Consider the following 18,514-nt stretch of genomic DNA (forward strand, 5'->3'; position numbering starts at 1 on the left):
TTCTAAATTTGGAAGACTTGAAAATCTTTTTTTTGAATAATTGATGTAGCCAAATTTTCTATTACCTTTGATCTGGCAAACATTAGACCAAAGAGGCCAAATATACTTCAGGGACCAATATATCCAGTTTTTTCTTCATTCATAGTTCCTTGCAACCGCAAACTTGTATAATTGTTTGCCAAACTATCTAGTTTATCTTTAATTTGTTACATTTTACAATCGCTATATTTTAATAAACACATATAATATCTTTATTTCGAAATAAACCTATTTTGCGAAAAGTTGTGATTACTGATTACTCTTTGTCCCAGAAACATTTTTGAGTGGCGAGATAGACTATCTATATATAAATTTGGCTTGTCTGTCTGTTTGTTTGTTTGTTTGTCTGTCTGTTTGTTTGTATCCAATAAACGTCAAAACGGCTGAACCGATCGGGCCCAAATTTTTTGTGGGACATCTAGGGACCCCAGGGAAGGTTTATGAATGATCAAAATTCCAAATATTTGTCTCCATCAAAATTCAATCTTCATTAAATTTTAGAAAATTTTGAAAATCCACGAAATTTTTTGTGAAAATCCGCGAATTATTTTTGTTTTGTTATACGATGTACACAAAGAGAACATGTTCACAATTAATTTAGAAGATGGGCGCGAAGCGCCCTCTAAGGCTAGTATATAATATATCTATATATAAATTTGGCTTGTCTGTCTGTTTGTTTGTTTGTTTGTATCCAATAAACGTCAAAACGGCTGAACCGATCGGGCCCAAATTTTTTGTGGGACCTCACGTCACCACAGGGAAGGTTTATGAATGATCAAAATTTTAAATATTTGTTTCCATCAAAATCGATCTTCATTAAATTTTTGAAAATTTTGAAAATCCACGAAATTTTTTTGTGAAAATTCGCGAATTATTTTTGTGTTGTTTTTCGATGTACACAAAGAGAATATGTTCACAATTAATTTAGAAGATGGGCGCGAAGCGCCCTATATGGCTAGTATGCTATATTTCGAATTCCAAAAATGTTAATTTGATGAGTAGTTTAACAAACAATGTGAGCTATTCCTATAATGAGTTTTAGGTCGTCATTGAAGCCTGATCCTCTGTGGTTAACCCTGTATATATTCTAGGTACATATACCAGGCAAATGTGCTTGTAGCAAATGCCTTGGCTCTGATGACCTTTGGAACACTATTCATATCTCTCTACTGGAACTCAAACCCTCCAGTTAAATGTAGGTTTTTTATTATTTTACTCTTGTTATAAGGACTAGACATAATTTTAAGTAAAACCTACACATTCTTTAAACCTTTGTCTGATTAAGGATAAATGAGATATTTAGATATTCTAATCTGTCTGGCTAAAACTTGATTATTTTCAAGTGTGGGCTCTCTGAAAAAAAGTGACTTTAGAGAAAAAACTGAAGGGAAATAACTGAAATCAACACTGATTTCTTCATCATTGTGACTCAGATAAAGATTTAAAGGGTACCATTATTAATCGGACATGCCTGTTTATAAAAAAGGGTAACTTGTAATTTCATTTACATCTTAGAGTATTATCATTACTAAGTAAAATTTACCTGAAGCAACTGAAAGCTCACCACAAAATCTAGTTTCATAATTTCAAACCTTTGATATTTCAAACATATGTAGAATATTTGAAGAATTTGAACGAACATAATTTACAGTTCGAAATATCAAATGTATCACAATTCTGAAGATTTGTTCATTCTAAAAAACGCTACACTAATAAAACGCTACATCGTAAAACGCTACCAGATAGCGTATGCGAGTGTAGCGTTTCATCTAGGTAGCGTTTTGAGTGTAGCGTTTTTCTAGTTTCTTTAGAATTGTGAGCATAGACATTTAAAAAAAATTATTTTAGAATGCTCTTGAGTAATTTTTATTCATATTTATAATATCTTAAAAAGGATTTGCTTTATTTTTTGAAAAATCATTTGATTTAATTAACAAAAGTGAACGACTGAGGCACATACAGTCATTTTTCATTCTCTAAAATTCCTTGAAATCCTGAAATTAGCTTGTCCAGGGGGGGTTTAGCGCCGTAGCCCCACCCTGTATTGTATACGCCCCTGCAGCGATTCCATCATTGAATGCTTAAAAGCAAACAAACAAAAAATTACCAACTTCTTGTTTGTTTAGATAATTTTCTTTGTTTATCTTCTGATTTTTTAACATTTATAAAAATTGATTTTGATGGTTATGTTTCTAGGTACCCTGGTCCTAACCCTGGGTTTCTTCTGTTTCTATGTACCCTGGTCCTAACCCTGGTTTATTTCCGTTTCTAAGTACCCTGGACCTTACTCTGGGTTTCTTCTGTTTCTAGGTACCCTGGTCCTAACCCTGGTTTTCTTCTGTTTCTAGATACCCTGGTCCTAACCCTGGTTTTCTTCTGTTTCTAGGTACCCTGGTCCTAACCCTGGTTTATTTCTGTTTCTAAGTACCCTGGACCTTACCCTGGGTTTCTTCTGTTTCTAGGTACCCTGGTCCTAACCCTGGTTTTCTTATGTTTCTAGGTACCCTGGTCCTAACCCTGGTTTTCTTCTGTTTCTAGGTACTCTGGTCCTAACCCTGGTTTTCTTCTGTCTACAGCTCAATCTCTTAACAGAGTTCATGAGGTAAAACCCCAGAGTAGAAAATATTTAGAGCAAAAATAAGAATTTCCCTCGGTTTGTGTATTTAGAGTATTTATACCAGTGTTAGATATTTTTCTAAGTGCGACTTCCCAAGTGACGACTTCCCAAATGTGCCATTTCCCAAGCGGCAACTTTTTAAATGCACTGCGGCTAGGATAGGATGGGCTTGGGAGGCAGAGCTGAAAACTTTAGAATGGTGGATATCGAGATCAATGCTTGATCTCCTCTTTTTCTTAATCTCAAGATTAAATAATGCATGTTATCCTCTTGTAATTAATCTCCAGATTAATTAACCGATCGGGATTAAGGATATCCCATTCTAAAGTTTTCAGCTCAGAATAGACTTGGGAAGTTACTGCACATTTGGGAAGTTGCCAATTATGAAAATACACTGAGGAAAATGCCTTCGAGAAAAAACCGAATATCTTTCCAGCCCCTTTGAGCCTAGATAAGAGTCAAATTGAACATTTCTTTTAAATATTCTTATAATATACGCAGTACATTATGTTCCCTGAACCATCTGTTATTAGTTTATATTTGAAGGTGGTCAAGGTGAAATAGAATAAAGATTATAGAAGAAAAGCATGAAGATTCTATACAATATACTTACGAACAGTTGCAAAAATAACTGTTATGAAACTGGGGGTTTCAATTGCACCCCGCGACCCCCAGGTTTACGTACGTATCTGAGGAGGGTAGAGTATATGGAAGCTTGAACCTGTGTATAATTGCACCCCGCGACCCCCAGGTTTACGTACGTGAGGAGGTAGGCCTGTGTATAATTGCACCCCGCGACCCCCAGGTTATCATTCTTCCTCATTTCATCGTGAATTTCATAATGAATGTACTATAAAGTAATCATCGTGCTATAATGTTAAATTAGCTCTACATTATAGCACGTGTGCTGTAAAGTTTTGATTGGTTCCCGGATTTTCTCCAAAAAATTTAGGATATTTCCAAAATATGTTTTTTTCAATTGAAATGAAAATAAAATTGAAATCAACTTTATATTCTGACTTTTGCTTTGTTTAAAAGCTTGAATGATCTAGAAATATCCATTGAAATAAGACAAACACACAAACGTTTCATAAAATTACCTATATCACTATTATTTTGGCACGACGTGTTATGAAAATTTTGGACTTAAAATTTCTCTATATCTCGAAGGTTCTCGCCTTTTTAGATTATATTTTATTCCTCGCTAAGCTCAGGACAAAATTAAATCTAAAAAGACTTGAACTTTCTCGGTAAAGAGAAAATTTCTTTATAACCTGATAACCAAAATAACAGTGTTATAAATAGTTAATTAAAATCCTATTAATTGTCAAAAAATCATTAAATAGATTTTTATAAAACACCGATTTTATAAGCTTGCAATCTTTCAAAATATTTTTTATTGTAAGAGAAAATTTCAATCAAAACTAATACATTTGTTCTTGTAGAAGGGTTCCTGTCGTAATTTAAAGTGACAAATCCATGATTAAAAACAGCCAATTTTTAAAGAGACAAAGACAAAGGTTCAAGGGGTTCTATGCCAGACTATAATAAAGGTCTATACATACCTAGAGTCACTTTGTTTTTCTTTTTGAACCAAAAATATGTTAAGGATTCTGGACTGTTATATTGCCGTGGTGTTCCCATTCTTCCATCAAGTTTACTTAACCCAGGTTAGATCATAAAAAGAATAGTTGCCCCCCCCCCCCCGAAATTGAGGTGGGCCCCTCCGTAAATTGAATAAAATAACCAAAATATCTGAATGTCTTTTTCCATTTTTCATGGAATTTTCTGTAAATTTTAAGAAACCTTCTTTTTAATGGAGCTTAATTCAGCCCTACTATCATCTATCAAAAGTTTTCTTAGTCTGAATTCCGGTAATGCATATTTTTTAGATAGGCATAATTATTTAGGAAAATGTCTGTTAGTTTAAATTTACTGTTTTAGATTTAAAAGCAAAAAAAATTCTTTGTTTTTCGTTTCGAAGATAAAAGTAATTTTTTTTAACAAAAAATTTTAAAATTTAAATTTTGAAAAATACAAAACTATCTTTTTGTTTTTAAACAAAACGATCCGCATAAAGAATCTTAAAACGCACAATAATCGTTTAGAAGTTTTTTTTTCAAAATGACGCTGATGATTTGTTTTAATTGTGCGCTTTAAAGAATTCTATCCTTCTCTCAGAACCGGAAGAGATACATATATATTTATCTCTTTCTCTCTCTCTCTCTATATATATATAGAAAGAGAGAGAGAGAGAGAGAGAGAGAGAGAGAGAGAGAGAGAGAGAGAAGGCAAGAAAAAATTAACCCTCTTATTGAATGTAGGAGAATGCGCTGTCAAGTTCTGTAGTGTCATGGTTCTTCTCTCTCTTTACATCATCACTTTTCTACTTTGCGGGACTTACAAAGTAAGTCACGTTTCAATTTAAAAAAAAATGTTTTTGGATTAATGCTATTTGTATTTTAAATTAATCAAATGAATTCCTAGGTGCAAGGGATGCCATCTTGAATCATACTTCTTCTTCATCCAAACCAATGCTTTTAAATTTGGTAAGTGTCTTTTTCAATAATGAATCATATGCATTTTTTTCTTTTCCCCATTGAAATAATGACCTCATGATCTTTGTAAAAGATTTTTTTTTGGAGTGAAATATTTTTTATCTAAAGAAGACATTTCGAAAAATGCTTCAACTCAGAATTTCTTCTGGAAAAATGAAACGTAATAAATAAAGAGATCTTTTAAGGGATATAATGGAAAATTAACTCATTTTTGCTTGGCTTTCATGACAGTAAATGACCCTATAAATGTGACCTGGCTTTCAGGAGCACCGGCACTATGCAAAGTATACCAGCCCTAATTACATGGGCTGGCAAAAGCATGGGTCCGGTGCTCCTTGAACACCGGACCCATGCCGAGAAGTCATTTTATGTCAAGCGCCTTTTCTCTTTCAAGATCTCTCTATTAATGTTTAAAAAATCAAATAAACCAAAAATTATTCAGAAGTACTTTGCTTTGTGTCTCCTGTTTTAGTTAAATAATATAAATGTTAATATGTATTCCTAACGTTTAATTCACGCATTTTCATTGTTCTATGAAAAGTACAAAGTTTAAAACTGAAGCTTTTCTTTCATCTTCTTTATAGTGAAAATATATTGCTCAAATTTCCTTCCGGGGACGTCTGCTGGAAGATAATATTTTTCCTCGTCTATTATCGAGTGTTTAAAAACATTTCTTACAAACTTGTGTCGTTTGCTTACATTGTCAAACACTGTTATTCCTAAGATTTTTTAGCATTTTCTCCTTTTGTTTTCTCATATTGTTGGTTTTCTAACTTTTTTATTAGGTTTTTGGGAAACCCTTTTTCCTTTAGGATCATTTTAACTATGTTTTTCTGTTGTATTTCTTCTATTACTGAACATGTGTGTGTTTTGATAGTTCTAAAGTATCCCAGACCTGCCATTTTTTTATATTTTAAGCTTACATTGGAGTTAAAAGGTATAATGTCAAATTTTGAGTTTGGTTTTCTTAAAACTGTTGTTGTTGGTTTGTTTTCACCAGGCATGTTGAATATTTTTATATTTAAGAATTTCCCATAAATGAGTTTGGTTTCAACATTAAACTGGATACATTTTGGATATCCATTTGTGATCATTTTCACTACTTCCAGCATTTTATCTATTTCCCCCATTACATGAACTGAAACGTCATCTCTGAATCTTAGGTATCGTGTGAGAGTGTTTTCCAGTTTTTTGTGAGTTATGTTTCGGAAAATATCAAGTTCATGAATTCTTAAAATTATTTCACTCCCTCGTGCTGCAGAATTATCGCCCATTGAAAATCCATTTAGGGTTTTGAAAATACCTTTTGGTTCTTTGAAATAGGAATGATTCATTGAAACTTTCATAAGTTTTAGGACATAGTCAATTGATTGTGGTTGAAGGTTAGCAATTCTCCCAGCTTTTATTATGCACTTTTCTAACAGTTCTTTGTTACAATTTGAGTAGAGGTCCCCAAAGTCCCCTTCCATTTCAATTGAATTACCCCATTCACCTGTCTTTGATTTTTTAACTCTAGTTATCGCTTCATCTATTCCCGTTACTGAAGGGGAAAGTTTTCCATACAGTCTTACAAATTCATTTTCTATGTAAAATAATAAATGGCTATAAATATTGTCTAGAATTTTTTGCACTAGTTTAATAGGATCGTGCATAGAGCTTTTAATTCCCCGACAAGTTAAGTTGGATATATTAGATTTGGAAATCGTCTTCATTTTTAATATCTTAGGCATTAATCTTAAAGTACCAATTTCTTGCTTTTTTCCTTTCCATATAAAGTCATTTTCTTTAATTATTTCTTTAAGTTCAAATGGGATATTTTTTGATGCTGTTGTTAAAAGATCCTTTATGTTTTTTAAATACCAGTCTTCTTTAATTTTTGCTTCCCCAAAATGCTGTTTCTTGTTAATTTCATCATACTGCATTAAAAGATCTCCTTTATCCATACATACGTAGCCTACATTCTTATCGGCTGCTACTAAAATTTGGTTTTGGTTTAATTGAAATAAAGTGTTGAGATTTTGCTCAGTTGGTAGGTTTTTTAAATTCTGCTGTTGTTTTTCCATGTATTTGGTAAAATGTTTCCTTTGGATTTTGCAATTTTCTTCTATTGACTGTAATAACTTATATAAATCGGGATTCTTTTTTAAGTTGTTAAATCTCTTCATTTTCCTCATTTTAATAAATAATGGAATTTTTGTTCCTACAGTGTAGTGTTTTCCGCAAACTCTGTCTAACATGATGCTAATTTGGTTTTCAAAAATACTCAGTTCTTTCTTGATGTTGAATTTACAAAATGGAGTAAACTTTTTCCCTAATTTTAGGTTTTTAATAACATTTACATCTATAGGGGACTCGGATAAGTTAAAGAAATTTTCTCCTGTTAAATTTTCTAGAATAAGGTCTAGTTCTGTTTTAGCCATGTATTTCATCATGTCATGTACTTTTTGTTTAAGAGTATTATTGGTTGGTATCATGATTCTTGAAAAATTGCCATGTAGAAATTCTTTTCCCATTTCATTATTACCGTTTTGAATTATTCTTTGAACAGACCTATTCACGTTTATTTCCCTGAGCATTTTAACTATTTCAGCTTTAAATTTAACCCAGTCTTTTGCAAAGTTTTCACCCGATGAAATTACAATTTTATCTGAACCAATGATTAGTTTTTTAGCAGTTTTTTCGATGTTAAACAACATTTTGGATATTTTCTCGCCTGTTTTTTTAATCGTTTTTCCAATTTCGATGGTTACCTTGTTCAGTGTTGCTGATAACAGCCATAAACATCTTAATATTGGATTCATTATTTCTGAAAAAATAATCATTTAGGATTGGTTTAAAAAGTTTATTTATTTAACTTGATATGGTAAAAAAATATATAACATTTTCCTCGATGCGTTTAATAACAGATAATAGATAACAATCGTTTTAGGTTCTATGTTTCAACGAAGATTTTAATTTTTCAAAACCTTTTCTTACCACAAACCATAGCATTGTAAATATCCATTATAAGCCAAGAATTCATAAACTTTACAGGCACGTTTTAATAACTTTTGAACAAACATATATCTTTAACATTTTTTTTATATACTTTTTTTGTCAATTTTTACACCAACACTTTTTAAATTTTTTTGTTTTTCCTTTTCCCGTATTTAACAGTAACTTGCACGGTAATATGGAATTTTTTGTTTTTTCCGTTTAAAAAATGTATATAAAAAACTGAGCTTTTCAGTCGTCACGTTCCTCTTTTTCATCACTTTTTGGAGATCTCCTGATATCTTCTTCTGATGTTCCCGAATTTCTCGATCTTGATCGTGTAGTGACACCGAATGCTGTAATCTTTCGCTGATTTGTTTCCAATTTTTCTTTCATCCGTGCATCGTGTTCTTTTTTCTTCTTTAGAACCTTCCCTTTTCTTGGTGCGGGTTGAAACTTTTCAGCAAACTTTTCTCTTTCTTCCGATTTTGAGTCTTCTGATTCTAGATACACTCTTGTTCTTTTTATTCTCCCGAATTTATTACTTGCTCCTTGAATGTACATTGCCCAGTCATTCGTGTGTTTAAATTTTGAGGAGTATTTATCTTTTATAGTAAAATCTCCCCAGAATAGATAGTACTCTTCTACCTCCAAACCTTTGCTCATTTCTTTGATTTCGGTTTCAGTACCAAAGATCCAACATTGCGTCAACTGACCATCCATTCCTAGGATAAAATGAAGATTCCATTTACTAGGATCGTTTGTATTCTGTCTGGGTTCTGTAATGTCCGTGATTTGTCCGTACACAGGTTTAGATGTTCTCTTCCCTAGAGTAGCAACACTTACTGGAATATCTTTTCCAGCATCTCTAGATTCATTGTTTATAAATCTTGTTGGCCAAGAATATTTAATTTTATATTTCCTGTTTTCCCGATCTTTTCTTATCTTTTGATCAACCTTGGAATTTTCATCTTTTTCCCCCTCTTCTTGATAATCTTGAGATATCTGTGAATCTTTACTGTTCTCTCTTTTCTCATTCTTCTTCTCCGGTCTTTCCTCCTTCTCATTTTCCATATCTGAGTTACTGGGGGAGCTAATAATTGAAATATCAGTATTGATCACTAGGGTTTGATTTCTTTCTTCTTGGACACTGTTTGTTCCAACCGGTTTATTCATGGTATTCTTGGGTTTTTCTATCTTTGACTTTTTCCCATACTGTACATCTGAAGGAGATTTACTCCTTGCTCTTTTAGTTGATGGGTTTAATTTTTCCAGTTCTTGAATAATTTCTGTATTGAACAATGCTCCGACTTCAAATGATAGATTATCAGTTTCTCTCTGTATTTCACCTTCACTTAGATCTTCACTAAGATCATCATGTAATCCGAGTTCCTCAATAATTTTACCTCCGTCAAAACTAAATCCTCCAAAAATGTTTATTAATCCACACTTTACAAGGTCGAGAGTTATTTTTGCTGCATATGAGCTTGAGAAACCAAATCGAATTTTCATGAACTCCGTTGATGGTTCTTTTCCTGGTTGGCAGTTGATAAATTCCTGGTTCAGGATTGATTTCAGCACTCTTCTTCTATTCAATTGAAATACAAAATCATGTTTGTCTTTATGGGATCGGTGTTTCTTTTTATAGTAGGAATCGATCTCGTGTGTTCCACACTCTCTCCCTTGTTTTATTGAGCATCCAGCGCATTCAAATTTATCACTAACTTTAGCTCTATAACATGTCCCATGAGAGAATTCTCCGCAGCTGATACATTTAACCATGTCCGGGTCGTAGGTTTGGTACAGGCAGATACAATTTATAGTTCCCTTGTTTCTCTTCTCGTTTTCTTGCGTATCGGAACCAGAAGAGGAAAATCTATCTGTTTTTATAGTTTTTTCCAGCATTGTTTCTGTTGCTCTTTCTACTATGCTACTTCCATTTCCTTTCTTGTTTCCCTTCTTTTCTATCGTTTTCTTCTCTTGGTTTTGATCTTTCCAAGTTATCTTCTTTTGTTCTTCCTGGTTCTCATTCTCCTTTATTTCTAAGATCTCTGGCGATTCCATTGGTGATCGTTTTTCTTTCTCTCCTGATCTTTTAAGATTTGTTCGGTATACTTCAGTTTCTCCTCCAGCATTCTTTTTAATTACGCACCTTTTCCGATCTTCTTGATCGTTGCCATCATTCTTTGGGATCCAGGTTTCTCCTCCAGTATTCTTTCTTGTTACGCTTTTTTTCCAATCTTCTTGATCGTTGCGATCGTTCTTTGAGCTCAAGGTTTCTTCCCGATTGTTTGAAGAACTCCTAGAATGGTCTTTATACTCTTTTGAGTACCTTGAGGATTTGCTCCATTCATCGTCCGTTTTCCTAAAACGAGCAATTTAGAGTTTAATATTTCATTTTATGATTTGATTTTAGTTTTGCATCATAAGTTTAACCTTTTTAATTGCCATCATTTAATAATGATTTAAACTGAATGTATCTCTGTGAATCTTTGATTGATCCTTTACTTCTTGTTGATTCCTCTCTTGTTATCCATGTGTCTCTTTTTATCCTAGATAGAGTCTTATTTTAGTTACTTGGCCTTACATTACTTTACTCTTTAGATAATTTTATACTGTTCTTGCAGTTTTTTCCCTTCACACAGTTTTAAGTATATGACGCATTCTTTCCGAAAAACCCTTTTTATATATATATATAATACCTCTGAGATCTTCTGTCTCCAATAGTGTTACTCTGTTCCCCCGATCCGTCCCTCGGTTTCCAGGATTCCCTTTCCCTCGTGTTGTTTCCGTATCCATAGCTAGTTGTATCCGGCCTGATAACATTAAGACAATTTTATTTATCATTAAATGATTTAATGTGTTAATTTAAATTACTTAGAATTTTCTTCGTTTGATTGATTATGCTTCCGAATTTCCAATTTGGTATTTTACCGTCATTTTAACTGTTTTAAAAATCCAATTTTAGAATCATATATGAAAAATTAACAACAGTTTGATTCCCGTTGTTGATTTACTTTCTTTGGTTGGATTATAATTATATTGCTCTATAATTCATTACCTAGAACTTGCTTCCTTGTATCTATATGGTATGTTTTCCCTCTCTTGATCGGTTGGGATTGTTTTAGTTAGCATACCATAACTGTCCCTGCGGACCTCTTGATGGAAGAACTGACAATTACGTCCATTTTTGCACAAACCTTGTAAAAAGAATTTGCAAGGTTTCCCCATTATCTGAAAAAATTATTCATTATTTCCTTGCATTATGTTATTTACAAATATCAGTTGCAACTATATTTCATATCACAATTTATCTTAAGCATTTAATTTATAACACTTTTCCCAACATTTTCTTCATCCATCGTTTTCTGTGTTCGCTGAATTAAGTTTTTCTTTGGTTTCTGGTTTTATTTTCATTTTCTTTTATATTTTCTCCATGTTTAAAGTCTTCTTGCTCGAATTTCTATTTTGAAAGCATTTTCCCCTTGACAACCGTCCTGTTTTCTGTTTAATTTATATATCACTTTTATCATCTTTGTGTAATTGGTTTTATATGATGTTTTATCATTTTTCCTTAAACGTTCTGTGTTTTGACAGAGATGTGACGGTTTTCCGCACCACTTGGATTGGTCCCACTTAAGCCTTAGTATATTATTTATCTAAAGAAGACATTTCGAAAAATGCTTCAACTCAGAATTTCTTCTGGAAAATAAGGCAGCTTAAGTTTTCCTCCCCTCGAGCATCCTTGAAATCATCTCTGGATGTTACGGTAGACTGAAACACCTCTTATCATTCCACAGAACTCTTCAGCATTTAATTTTATAACCTTGTAAAAGATAATAATTTTTCCAAAAAAAACCCTTTTAATTATATAATGTTTTTAACGCTTGGAACTGGTTTCTGCTGGAGTAAGCTTTTTCCATGTTTTTACCTAGAATGATCATCCTTGAGTTGTGTGTGCTTTTTGGTTTACATATTAACATTTTGGGTTTTTTAATAATTAAAAGCCAGAACACATTTTTGTTTTAGAAACAGGGTTATTACAATAAAACATAAATAGAGAAAAGATAAAAAGTGAAAAAAAGAAGTAAAAATGAATGCTGAAAGTCCTTCAAGAACATTTATCCAACAACTGACATGTTCCATTTGTCTCCAATTCAGTTCCTGAAACATTTCCAGTTTATAAAAATTAATTAAAGAATGAATCGAAAATCAAAACTTAAAAGTTAAAAGTAGAAATTGAAACGTAATAAATAAAGAGATCTTTTAAGGGATATAATGGAAAATTAACTCATTTTTGCTTGGCTTTCATGACAGTAAATGACCCTATAAATGACACTCTTTATTTATGTTGACAAATACCATTAAAGGTCAGTAACACTTATTCAAGTGACCCTCCATTGAAGGTGGTATATCGGATTAAAAACACTACCCTTAAAAGCTTTCTTTAATTAAGTATGAATTAGATTTCAATAACTGATTATTTTCATTTCTGGTTTCTATACGAAAGTTAATTGGGCATTTGACATTTGTTATCAAAACTAAACACTTTTCAATCTAAGTAAATGACTCTATCTTCCAATTATTAATTAGATCAAGGTTTCAGGGGTACCACTGTGAAACGTCCATGCACTTTTTAAATGGACACTCACTCAAAATTTAAATGACAGTCCCTCTAAGATAACCTTTTCATTAACAGTAAAATTTTCAGAATATTATGTTTTATAGGCATGGTGTTGCCCTACCTGATTTGCCTACTCACAGCTACCTACTTCTCACTCCATGTAATCGGTAAACCTTCATGGCTTTTTGAAATAGAAATTTATTTGTTTCTTTTTGGTTTGTGAATTTACTGAAAACAACTTCCTTTACAAAACAATGACTGATATTAAACATTCTGATAAACTTATACTCTAGTTGTTGTTGTGGGAAAGCACAAACAGATCAAACAGATTGTTCCCCTAGAACTGCAAGTCAGGTTATTTCGCTAAACAGTTTATTTCTATTTGCAATTATTAAACAATGTAGTTATGCACAAATAAAACTAATAAAATGTAGTGGAAACCATGAGGAAGAGGATGGAACTGCGGCCAATCCCCCGTGCCATCACTCGGACTCAACTCCTCCATCCCAGTCAACAGTTGCATCATTTCCAATTCCATCAACATCTCACCCAAATCCTGTATCCTTTCCAACTCCAGCATCCATCTCAACATCCTTCCATACTGCGCCATCTTGTCAATCATCATCATCCTTTCCAGCTCCTATGACCGTTCCTAATGTGAGATCTATCCGTTCAACACTTCCTTCCCCATCTCGAGCTCCATCTACTTCAACAATGACCAGCTTTGATAAACCAGTCTACTACATCATGAGATATGACAAGGTAATACATGACAAGGTAATATATGTTAGACGCAATCAGCTTTATGTTAGACATTGCTTGTCACAGCCTGAATATTTTATCTATAGACTCAAAATATACCCATTTATGTGTGTTTTAAAGGTTGTGTTGACTTAAAAGTCAAAAGAGGGTAAGCCTGTATTGTAGAAAGGGTACTTGAGGGTTTTTATAGTTGAAAACTATGTTTCAGCAAACAAAATAATATCTTTTCCTAAGACCTCTTTCAACCAAACGTTGTCAAAATCTTTGCCATTTTTTAAATCTTTCTTTACAACTTTGTATGCATTATTTCAGATGCCAAACTCATAAAACTTCATCAACTAAGAAGCCTTGTGAAATTGGTTTGAGAAACTTTAAATTTTTTGGACTATTTGTGGGGTGTTTGTGGATTTTTCCTGCTCAGACATTTCCTCTTTCTGCCAACACTTTCCATTACACTTTTCTCCTTTAAGTTCACGTGTAGACTGCTGCCTTGTCCATATTATTCTTCTCTGATGCATTTTAGATATCAAAGGTGTCTGCTTTGTATTTAGAAATTTTTAGGCCCAAATTTTTGTGTGTTGGGCATTCCAAGTGTCTTCTTTGGTATCAAAACATTCCTTTGCTGTGACAACAGAGCTAAACAACATTCAGGAAAATGCAAATTACATGGAAATAAAAAGTTGGACCAATAAAATTCATTGGTAGAAGACAACCCGATTGGATACAGTGAGCTTTGAAATTTTTTTTTAAGAGCTGAGACATCTAGAAGTACCTCTAAAAAGATTTTTGCAAAACTTATTGGACCCACTTCATATTGTTATCTTTAAAAAGTTCTATAGTTCTACGTTTATTATATTTTGCTTTCTTTTTTATCAAGCTTATATTGTTTAGGCATTTCGGTTGGGAAATCCTAGCTGCGCTAATAATAAGTAAGTATACTAAAAATAAATCAGGAAAAGCTATGTCAAAAGATATCTGCCATAATATAAAAATCAAAGGCAGGATTTATTTTGATTTTGCAGTAGCAAATTCATCTCCACAAGGTTGAATTACCTCGGTGAGAATTTTTTAATACGAGAAAAGCATTTGAAATTGTCACAACTAAATTAGTTTTCTTGTGTCTCAAAGATAAACTTGAACAAGAGGAGTGGTTTCATCTGTTCTTGGATAGGCCTGGGCAACCTGTGCTTTTTATTATCTTAAATATTTAGTTTTTTCAGTTTTCGGGGGACCCTCAAATACCTATGATACCTATGAAATTGCCAATTTATAAATTACTAAATAATGTTCACTACAAGTTTCCATTTGTCAAATTATGCAATATATTTGATTCTTTCAGAAGATATGAGACACTAACAGTCTGCAATAAACAGTTTGTAAATTGTAATAGCATAATTTGACATACGCAAACTTGTAGAGAAGAAGATTTTGCATTTTTTCAGATATTGTAGATATTTGTGAGGCCCCTGAAAATCCAAACAAATCTCAAATATAAAACTTGATTCACTGTATTCTTGAAGTTTTCCAAACATTTCTAAATTTTGTAGTGGAGCAGTTGACTTTACAGATTTAGAGGCAGTAGAAGCAGGACAGCCAGCCTCAAACTTTAGGTAGGAACTTAGCTACCAGCCTCACACTTAAGGTATGTGCTGACCATCTCATCTGAAACTTTAAATAGAACCTTGGAACCTAGTCTTCAACTTCAAGTAAGACCAGGTTGACCTGGAAAGGGCCTAGGCAACCATTGGCAACCAGTCTTGAACTTTAGGTAAGACTTTGGAAACCAGCCTAAACTCCAGGCAGAATTTTTACAACCTTTCTTGAACTTCAAGTAGAAAAAGGACAAACAGCCTCAAATGTCAGAAAGGGCCTCAGCAACTTGTCTCTAAATTTAGGTATGACTAGGCCAAACAGTCTCAAAAACAAAAATAAAACTTTAAGTAGCATCTATAAAACCACCATTTACCATGGATAAGGCAAGGGAAAATAATATCTTATAAGGATAAAAACATTGGTAGCTTAGGGTAGGAGGCAAACACAAAGGCAATCGCATCTTTAAAGAATCTACTCTTTTATTTGTCATCCGAAAACTGTAAATGAATCTTGGTTATTCTTACTCTAAAATCACTTTTAGGTTAAGTGATGAAACTCTGATATCAGTTCCAGTCACACTTCCAGTTCAGATTCAGCCTCAAAGGCAAAGACCTCCAAGACCTCCAGTTCAGTTTCTTAGAAGACACCACTCACAGGCAACTAGAGAATATTGTTTGTTATGTTGTTTTTAGCTTTGATAAGAAGGGATTGCATCTTTGGTAGTTAACAGATCTTATTTTTTTGAGTATGGGGTTTTGTTTGTATTTTAAGTTGATATATTGAGTGGCATTTTAAAAAAAGTAGCTGAAAAGCTAGACTTAAGGAGTAAAAACACAAAAGTTGACTTTTCTTCTTTCCCAAAATGTCCAGCTCTTATTTCATTTATCCCAAGCATTAAAAAACTAATACTCTGATTATCTTAGGTCATAAACTTGAACCAGGGAAATATTCAGGTAAAAATCATTCATTAAACAAAATTAAAAATTGAATAAGTTTATAGCTATGAAATAATTAATTTTTATTTTCAGTCTCAGATCTCATCAATGATCAAGGTAAATAAAAGAATTTATAGTGCAATTTACTGTTTTGGGGGTTTGTTGAACCTGTAAACATAATTGCAGGGAAAACAATTACATCTAAAAGAGTAATATTGTGATTTTGACCTTTTGTTACCAAAAGAGATAATAATTTTTATTTAAAGGCATGTTTGAAGATGATCCAGATTTTCATCCTTTTACTGGTCACTCTACTCTGTTTGTTCCTTCCTACACTCTTTTATACGGTAAAACACATCTATTAGAGGTTTCATTTGAACTATTAAAATCAAATTCATAATTAATTTTTATCTTAAGATTGAAACTATACTAAAAAAGATTGTTATAAACTCAGATTTTTTTAAATATCAAGGGTTTATACGATTAGGATGCAAAGTGATTAGAAAATTTGAGTTTGCGGCAAAGATTCAATTTGTTTCTGTAAAGGCGCCAATGAAAAACCAGTAAAAACTTCTGAAAATAAAAGCAATAAAAGCAAACTTGTCCAGCACGCAATTTAGAAATAGGATTTGCATCCCAGATTCTTGTGAAGCCATCAAAAACGCCTAAAATCTTAGAAGGATTAATCTAAGTTGAATTGATCCGGGATTATCTTCTCTTAAACGTTTTTTAGCATATCACACTTTTCTCTTTACTGTGGGTCTACCTTTAATTCACAAAAGATTTTAATAGGTTATCAACAGCTTCAGAATAGGTTTTATAGTCCTTTAACAATCCAAATTGATCCAGAATAGTGTTAAGTAATTGGTAACTGAGATTCAAACCAATCAATCATTACTGTAAGGTCTCTATATAAAATATCAAAGGTGTTTTATTTTTAGAATACAAATGAGGACGTGGAAGAATATGCCATTGCTTGGAAGGTAAATTTTTGTGCCTAAAAATCTTGCAATTAAAATTTTCAACAGATTTTGATTTAGTGGAAGCATGGTATATTTTCTAAAAAAAACATTAATTAAATACAATGGAAATTTTCTTTTACTTAAATAGTTAATATAATTGCGTTAAAAAAATTCATAACATGGGTATAATTATTTGCTTAATTTTAAAAATTATGAGCTTTGAACTTTTAAATGGTTTCATTAAAATTTGCAAAGTTTTACATAATAAAAAATTAATGAAAATGAAAATAAAAAATAAACAACCCTTTTTAACGCTAACAAAGTAATAGGTTATTGTTCATTTTTGCTCATACCTTCTTTCAGATAGTTACGATCTCCCAGGAAATATTTTAACCCACTCTTTAAGTCATGCTGATGGGAAAGATGTTGTGTAACTAATTCTGGATATGTTTGACATCAGTTTGTCGAAAACTAAATATTTGCAGGGCTCACTTAGATTTATGTAGAGCTCTTCAAAAACCAGAAAACCCCAAAAAGTGCCAAACACTAATTTGACCCTTGACAAATATGTTGTTTAAGAATAGAACAAATTTTTTTCTGCTTTTGAAATTCTAAAGCGACAAAAAGTGTTCAATGATCATCTTGATGATTAATAACATGATGTCTAGGTGTGCATGTCTGTTTTTATGGTGTCAAGATCACTAAAACCTATTCTGCTTGCCATCTCAGATAATGAACTGAGGATCAAAGCATACAGATTGTACACATGTTCAGCCTAGGTTTAAAGCATACAGATTAAACACATATTCAGCTTAGGGATAGAGTATGTAGACTTTACACATGGTAAGCCTAGGGTTAAATATACAGATTGTACACATATTCAGCTTAGGGTTAAAGTATGCAGACTTTACACATGTTTAGCTTAGGGTTAAATATACAGATTGTACACATGTTCAGCTTAGGGTTAAATATACAGACTGTACACATGTTCAGCTTAGGGTTAAAGCATACAGACTGTACACATGTTCAGCAAAGGTCAGGGAGAGAGCAAAGGCTGTCAATGACATGTAAAAAATGTAGTTAATTGTAAATTAATGTGATTTCATTGTTTGTAACAATATATCCTTGAACAATATATTCATGAAAGGTGAAAAAACTTGAACACCTTAATGCAAAAGCTATGCCTTAAGTTCACCAATTCTGTTCAAATCTTTTAAAGTTGAAGCTTCATGCCTATTTTTGCATAAGTATACTCTTCCACATTTTTTGGATTTATTTTTATATCTTTGTATCCTCAAATTCATCATTGATTTTATTATTTATATGCTTACATAAGTTTCAATTGGAAAATTTATTTTTAATTTTATTCACATGTAAACCTGAATAGTTTAATTTTATTCACATGTAAACCTGAACAGTTTAATTATACACTACAATAAAATGTACAATAC

At 32.4% G+C, this 18,514-nt stretch overlaps 2 protein-coding genes across 4 annotated transcripts; one reads left to right on the forward strand and one right to left on the reverse strand.

Annotated features, from left to right (window-relative positions):
• Nucleotides 1-4,023: 4,023 nt before the first annotated feature.
• LOC111708492 (uncharacterized) lies at nt 4,024-18,342 on the forward strand. Of its 3 annotated transcripts, XR_002766677.1 has the most exons (11): nt 4,024-4,326; nt 4,981-5,063; nt 5,144-5,205; nt 12,916-12,978; nt 13,105-13,165; nt 13,246-13,573; nt 14,465-14,502; nt 15,121-15,183; nt 15,708-16,448; nt 17,043-17,084; nt 17,732-18,342. XR_002766677.1 is itself a non-coding variant. In XM_023481891.1 (9 exons), exons 1-9 carry the CDS (start codon nt 4,258-4,260, stop codon nt 15,856-15,858), a joined length of 918 nt encoding a protein of 305 aa, XP_023337659.1. In that variant the 5' UTR covers nt 4,024-4,257; the 3' UTR covers nt 15,859-17,205. The 3 variants fall into 3 exon arrangements, 1 of the variants encoding a protein (XP_023337659.1); XR_002766678.1 differs by lacking the exon at nt 17,732-18,342 and having other exon boundaries at nt 17,043-17,205; XM_023481891.1 differs by lacking the exon at nt 17,732-18,342 and having other exon boundaries at nt 15,708-17,205.
• LOC111708491 (uncharacterized) lies at nt 8,376-12,911 on the reverse strand. Its single transcript, XM_023481890.1, has 4 exons — nt 11,249-12,911; nt 10,890-11,003; nt 10,624-10,739; nt 8,376-10,552 (listed from the first exon to the last, which is right to left on the reverse strand). The coding sequence occupies exon 4, from the start codon at nt 10,249-10,251 to the stop codon at nt 8,440-8,442; it is 1,812 nt and encodes a 603-aa protein (XP_023337658.1). The 5' UTR covers nt 10,252-10,552; nt 10,624-10,739; nt 10,890-11,003; nt 11,249-12,911; the 3' UTR covers nt 8,376-8,439.
• Nucleotides 18,343-18,514: the final 172 nt, after the last annotated feature.

Source organism: Eurytemora carolleeae, unplaced genomic scaffold, assembly GCF_000591075.1.
Source record: "Eurytemora carolleeae unplaced genomic scaffold, Eaff_2.0 scaffold706, whole genome shotgun sequence".
NCBI lineage: Eukaryota > Metazoa > Arthropoda > Copepoda > Calanoida > Temoridae > Eurytemora > Eurytemora carolleeae.

Coding starts and splice junctions, on each gene's coding strand:
- LOC111708492 (XM_023481891.1), top strand. CDS start 4,258: ATGTTAAGGATTCTGGACTGTTATATTGCCGTGGTGTTCCCATTCTTC. Junction 4,327..4,980: donor ATCAAGTTTACTTAACCCAG/GTTAGATCATAA, acceptor TATTGAATGTAG/GAGAATGCGCTGTCAAGTTC. Junction 15,184..15,707: donor CAGCCAGCCTCAAACTTTAG/GTAGGAACTTAG, acceptor AATCACTTTTAG/GTTAAGTGATGAAACTCTGA.
- LOC111708491 (XM_023481890.1), bottom strand. CDS start 10,251: ATGGAATCGCCAGAGATCTTAGAAATAAAGGAGAATGAGAACCAGGAA.